We start from the raw sequence: 6,943 nt of genomic DNA on the forward strand, positions 1-6,943 counted from the left end.
ACCTACTGCTACTGTTTCCCTCAAACCACTATAACTTCTAACTCTATTATAATACATGTCCTTGTACACACAAGTGTAGTTCTGTCTCCTCATCACAGAAGCTACTGTTAGCAAATATAGAGACTATCACAGAAATCCACATGTGATCAGTATGCAGAGAATAAGTGAATTGTGGTACCCAACCTAAACAGATACATTTATAACACAACCCTATACCTGAGTCAGGGAACATTGTGGAAAAGGAGGTGGAATGATTCCTTTTATCCCTTGCACAAAAGACATAACGTCCAAGCCCATAGCAAGTATATCAAGCTATGTTAAATGTTTATTTCCCATTATATAATATACACACTCAATAGCCTTTTCTTCAATTACTCATTAGCTGGGTTAATGACTTTCCCTAAAAAGAAAATGCTTCTGGTCCTTTTCTCCAAAACCATCAATAAGGATGTTCTGTCAAATTGGATAATGGGATGAAGAGAAGCCACTTCTGGCTGTTCCAGAGACACAGCTTCAGGAGCAGCTACTTCTTTGGTTCTCTGTTCTCCAATATGCAGCAGAGCCTTGTGAAAAGCCTATGGGAGAGGAACACACACTGAAGGTCCCCTGAAAAGTGACAACAGCCTTTGGGTGTGTTAGAAGTACAAAAAGAAATACTATATATTATGTAGATAGTATTTACATCTGAATATGAATATTACTTTGAGAAGTTTCCTTAATTTCTGTGATTTTAGGACTATTTGTTTGGGTAGCATCTCATTCTCCATCACCTTTCATCTCTAGAAGGTACCTTTTTAGTGTCTTCCAAACATCCTCTAGCACTGCATCTCATGAGTTGCTTCTGATCATTAAGGCTTTCCATCATCTTAGAGTCACCTTAGTACATGAGGGTTAGGGATGGAAATTACATTTATTTATGTATTTGGGTATCTGGCCTGCATGTATGTTTATTTTACATCACATGTGTGCCTTGCTCCTACAGAGATTAAAAGAGGGTATCAGATTTCATGGGACTGAAATCATAGACAGTTTTGAGCTTTCATGTTATGTTGGCAGTGGAAATTTAACCTGAGACTTCTGGGAGGGCAAACAATGTGCTTACCTGCAGAGTCGTTGCTCCAGTCCCAGAAGTAACTTCTAAAATGATTTATTTTGAGTAACAAGAATACTCTCATATGATACTGACCTAACAGAATCACACTGTCACCATAGACATGAGATTTCTCACTGACTAAACAAGGTGGGTAAATTAATTGTCTCTTGAAAGAAAAAAAAAACAATCCATCAGCTTACACAGGAAAGTTTTAGACCATTGTCTCTCATAATTCCAGCAAAGCTGGCACTTTCAGCAAAGGCATCCCTCATGCCCATCTTCTGAAGTGTACTTCCAAGGTCATATGTGGCAGAAATGGAAAACTTTGGAACAAATAACTCAACCCATCTGTGTGGAATAAGGAAAGGGAGACATGACAGTCACCACACTAATCACAAAACACACCAGGATATATCTCTTTTTCTTTCTCTCAATCAACTCTACTACTCCCCTGAACATTGAGAACTACTAACATGGCACCAGAAACACAAAAGATATTGTTGTAGAAATTGTCTCGGACTCGGACAATGCTGGAGTATAATACATGGTCTCCTGGGCCTTTATTACAGAAAGATGTGTCTCTGTGGTACTGAGCAAGGACAGGGGCTAATGGAATGAAGATAAGAGTTTAGTGCATGGGCACCTCCAGGATTTTCCGTCTTGCAGTTCTAACTAAGAATGACTGCCAACTCCATGTAATAATATCAATTCTTATCCATCCCAAAGCTTTATATGGTCCCTGAAAAGGTATCAGCGTTGTAGCATGCTCACATTGGGGAGCATTATGGGAATTTATCATTTGACAAATTTCTCCTTTGGCATTTTCTCAGTATGCTTCGTTGAAACACTGTGGAAAGTATCCAGAAAAGTCTCATGCACACTGTACTGGACTTACTCTAAATATCATCATACCATTGACAAGTGCACCTGGGTCATTTTCCTGCCTCTAGGTTTCTTCTGAACTCAGCCTCATCTCCACTGTTAGGCCCACCCATATGTCATCACACCCTCTAAATTGCTTACCCTTTCTGTAGTAAGTAGTTCCACTTCTTCAATGTCTTAGATGACAAGGCTGCCTCCACCCACTCTACGTGTCCGTCCTTTGGAAGGACAGAAAGTGCCAGGGCATTCTCACTATCGTCCATTTGGAGTACTGTGCAATTCAGCTTTATATCCGGAAAATGATAGTAATTGCACATAGTAAGTACGTAACATATCGTAAAAGGGATTTATGCAGTGTATCCAAATCTACACAGGAAGTAGGGACCACATTGTGCTTAAATACAAATTCAGTTGGCTTGCTGAACATGAGCTTCTCCCACCTCATTAAATGTTTTTAGAAACTATAATTATTTAGCCTAATCAGAATAGTCATAACATTGTCAACCACATTTTTAAAAGTGTTATCTGCCTGAAAGTTTTCTGGGCTCATATAAAGAGCTGTGTGTCATCCTGGAATAATCCAACACAATGCATAAATACTTACGTAGTTAGGAATCACTTTGGTATGAGGAATACCTACTGATGCCAGTGACAAGAGGCCATAATGCCCCCCCCCCACTTCTCTATCTTAATACTAGACTGGAAATTAATGTCTTAATGCCTTACTTTTGAAATGAATGTAGTTCACCAGAATCATGATAATGTTCAGTCTAAGGTCTTGAATTAGGTCTATAATTTTCCCTTTGGCTTGCTTCTCCACATAACTGTTGATCTCCTGCTGGGCTGCAGAAACATTGGAGAAGTCGATAGGAAAGACTTAAAGGGTCTTGACATCATCCGAAACCCTTGCCAGTGGTTTCAGCTGCTGCCCAATGAAAACTGCATTTCCCATCTGCAATTCCAGTTCATTCTTTGGGAAATTCAATGAACAGATCAAATGTTGGAAGCCCGGATATAATTCTGTTATTGGAGTATCTGTGAGGTTAAACCCCAAGACCCCCAGAATCTGAGTTTGAGTGTTAGAGACAGATGCAAAAGAAAGCATGGCTAAAGCAGCAGATGTGCTCCCAGGGGAAAAGAAGATGTTCCAACCTGGGTTCTCCACAGGGAACCTACAATATCGACTGAAGGCAAAGTCAGCATTGATAGATGACATCTTATAGAGAGTGGCATTTTGTTGGGATAAATGGCAGATTGTAACTTTGCCTTCAGAGATGTTATATTGTGCACAATGGATTGTAGTCTTGTAGTCCAAACACCAAGAGAAACAGATAGAGAAACACTGACATTCTGGAATGGAGAAGATCTACAAAACATGAAGTGAGATAACAATTAGGGGAGCTTAGATGAAACACTTTCTGATTCAGACAAACATAAAAGTCACTCACCTTGATTTATAAAACTAAAGGAAGCATTTGGAGATGTCTTCCAGTGGGGAACAAGAGGTGATAGTCTCTCTTTTTTCTAAACACCAGTGACATGTCTCCTTGGGAAAGAAAGTAGGAGAAATGATTTGCCTAGGCGACAGAAATATGATGTCATAAATTCATTAACATATGATAATAGCATGTGAAAATATTGATACTAATTTGAACTCATGGAAATTGAATCATTTGTCATTTGAATGAAGAACCATTAGACAAAGCAAGCACTCCTTCTGATTATGTTACATGTACATAAGAATTTTGGTTTGTGTATATGTGTGTATTTTATGATACCATTTGTGATATGATAAAATGAGAACAGCTCCTACAAGAAATAACTAGTTGGAACTGAAGGGTGATAGTTGATTAAGTTATATACAACATAGCAAGTCAAAATTCATTCACCTGTGAAATATATGGGAACCATAAGAGTATTTTCAAATGATAGGAAAATGGAAGTAAACCATTCTTGTTTTAGAGACTTGATTTTCTTTTGGTGCCACCTAAAGAGTCTTTTCTCACTTCTAACAGATCTTAATAATCTTGTTCTTATAAGTATGCATGGAATTTTGTAACATTTAGAGAGGAAGGCCGAGAGTTTTTTAAGCATGAAATAGTACATAGAAACAATGAGCATGATATAGAGCCACAAATATTTATACACCAGTGGTTAGAAAAAAGATTTATGAAAGCAGTATAGGACCTCTTCTGAAGCCTTTAATTTTCTTCATGAGTGGCCTCATCTTAGGTACTAAATTGCTATATAAAAATGTCGGTCTAGCCCATATTGTCTTACTGAATTGTTACTCAACTACCCAGGTGCTACTGGACATATACACCCTGTTTCTCCATTCATTCTTCAACCTCCACTGGGAAATCTCAGTTTCCAAATGTAAACTTATTCTATCTCAACTCCCCAAACCACTTCTTCATTTTCATTCTATATTCCAATGTATTTCACCCCTCTTGATAGACAGACACATATCAAAAGGGCTTGCTTCAATTTTGTTCTCCACTTCCTTTTTTTAATATTTATTTATTTATTTATTTATTTATTTATTTATTTATTTATTATGTATACAATATTCTGTCTGTGTGTATGTCTGCAGGCCAGAAGAGGGCACCAGACCTCATTACAGATGGTTGTGAGCCACCATGTGGTTTCTGGGAATTGAACTCAGAACCTTTAGAAGAGCAGGCAATGCTCTTTAACCACTACTAATGGTCGTGATGACCAATGAATACTACCTGAATACTTATCAAAACTTTTCATTTCTCTCCATCTCTACTGCCAGTTGTCAATGCCTAAGTTTAAGGCTTTAATGAATTTATCTGCTCCAAGCACGATAGAGGGCCTCTTATCTCCTCCAGCCTTCCTTCATCCAGTTCTAGAGTAAATTTCCACATTATCACTGAGTACTCTTCCTACCAAAGTTGACAAGGCTCACCAGAGGGTCAGCTAGCAGGGACCACTCCTAGACCTTGCCTCCTGAACTGACAAACTTCAAACTCAGTTATTTGGAACTCAGACTTGTTAGAATGTTCAGTGTTCCCAAGGGCAAAAATACTCACAGTACAGGCCCAAGAAGCCGCTTGCATCTCTCACATAGCAATACCTTCCCATCTTTATAACATGCCCTCTATTGCAAAACTAGAGCATTCTTAGTTACAAATTAACCATGATATGAATGCTAGGATGACATTTCTAAAGCTGATGCACAAAACCAAGGCCAAATGAAAACAAAAGCTTAAAAAATAAGGTTTGTACTCTGGGTAAAACTTTACATAATTCTTTGGCTTCTACATAACATCCCTCATTTAAAACAGTTTTTATTACCATTGCCAAATAGTGCCATAACAAGAAGACTTTTGAGAAAAAAGATAGGTACAGACAGAGACTTGGTGAATCTTTTTATTGGATGTTGTAGGGTGGGTTTAAGCATAGGTGGAGAAAATGCTCTCAAATCCTAGACTTTTTAATGCTCAAAGGTAAACTAGTCATGTCTTGTGATCACTAAAGTCCATTACACCCTCCGCTAACCCAAGGACTCCAGAATATGGTATATAAGAGGCCAAGAATGTAAGATAAGAACAAGCATCATCTACCTGATGTGAAATATACAAACAAGCAGTAAAAGCCGGGTGGTGGTGGCACACATCTGTAATCTCATCACTTGCGAGGCAGAAGGAGGTGGATCTCTGTGAGTTTGAGACCAGCATGGTCTACAAAGCAAATTCCAGGACAGCCAGAGCTGTTACACAGAAAAATTCTTTCTCAGAAGACAGAAACAAAAACAAAGAAGAAATAGAAACAAAGTAATTAGATCTCATCAAGAAACTTCAGTTTATTCTTGACTGTCAGTTTCTACTTAAAGTAATAGTAGTAACAGTAACTCTCCTGCTATTTGATCAAGCTAAGGACATGGCACAAAACACTTGACTCACCAAACAGCTACCTTAAGAACTACATTAATGATCAATGTAGTCATTTAGCAGCATAGACCATCAACATCCACATGACTTTTGGTGAGTTCATGTTGATGTCCATGGGCTAGGCTGTCACTGGAGACCATAATGGTGTCCATGGCCCATTTTACCAGGGAGGCCCTGTTGATGTCTATGGCCTGTGCTGCAGCAGAGGGCCATGTGTTGATGTCCGTGGTCTAAAATGCCACTGGATTCCATGCTGAGGTTCAAGTGGCTCATGCCGATGCCAGCGCCCATGGGGATGTCTGTGATGTGTGCTCCTGCTGACTGAAAAGGGCAAGGAGGCATCTTTTAAGGAAGCTTTTGTAGTGATACTGATGACTGCAGACTCACAGTTGAGAAAGACATATAAGGCTCCTGTGACAACCCCTATCCCCACCCTACTTCACCCCCCCAAAAAAAGTAACAGCCTAGACAGCAAGCCATTGAAGAAAACACTTAAAATTGCGATAAGGATGATCAAGTGTAGCTTTCCACAATTGATGGCTTCTGGCAGGGATGGGAGTGGAGAAAGACTCAGTTTTCTTTAAAGTGCTGACCACTGGGAGTTTGACTATACCCAAGTGACTATGTGGGCAACACAAATTAGACCTATCTTTTTATTTCTTTTTTGGAGGAGGTTACAAAGGGGACGGGCAGACCTGGGAGAATGGGAAGTGAGTGTGGTGGGGTGCATGTTGTGAAATTCTCAAACAATCAATAAAAATATTACATTAGTGGGAAAAAAGGATCAATATGTTAATCAAGGACATAGAGAACATTATTGGGGGCTAGTTGAAGTTAATCCAATGTATAGTTTATTGAAGGACTTGAAATCCAAGATAAGTTGAACATACTTTAACTTACGTTCATTGGAAAGACACTGGGGGGATTTTTGAAAAGGAGGTAAGTACAGTGAGTGTGGCTATAATATGCTGCTGTTTCTTTTCAATCAAATATAGTAAAGTCTTACTGTATACAAAACAACATATTCAGTCCTGGGATTTCAAAGGTGAAT

General features: G+C 38.9%; 1 protein-coding gene across 1 annotated transcript; it reads right to left on the reverse strand.

Moving 5' to 3' along the window:
• Nucleotides 1-371: 371 nt before the first annotated feature.
• On the reverse strand, nt 372-3,324 carry Serpina7 (serpin family A member 7). Its single transcript, XM_075958449.1, is given in 5 exon segments — nt 372-575; nt 1,294-1,441; nt 2,117-2,369; nt 2,702-3,278; nt 3,280-3,324. Coding segments are annotated over 5 exon segments (1,227 nt in total).
• Between the last annotated feature and the right edge of the window lie 3,619 nt (nt 3,325-6,943).

The sequence above is a fragment of the Microtus pennsylvanicus genome, chromosome X, assembly GCF_037038515.1.
Source record: "Microtus pennsylvanicus isolate mMicPen1 chromosome X, mMicPen1.hap1, whole genome shotgun sequence".
NCBI lineage: Eukaryota > Metazoa > Chordata > Mammalia > Rodentia > Cricetidae > Microtus > Microtus pennsylvanicus.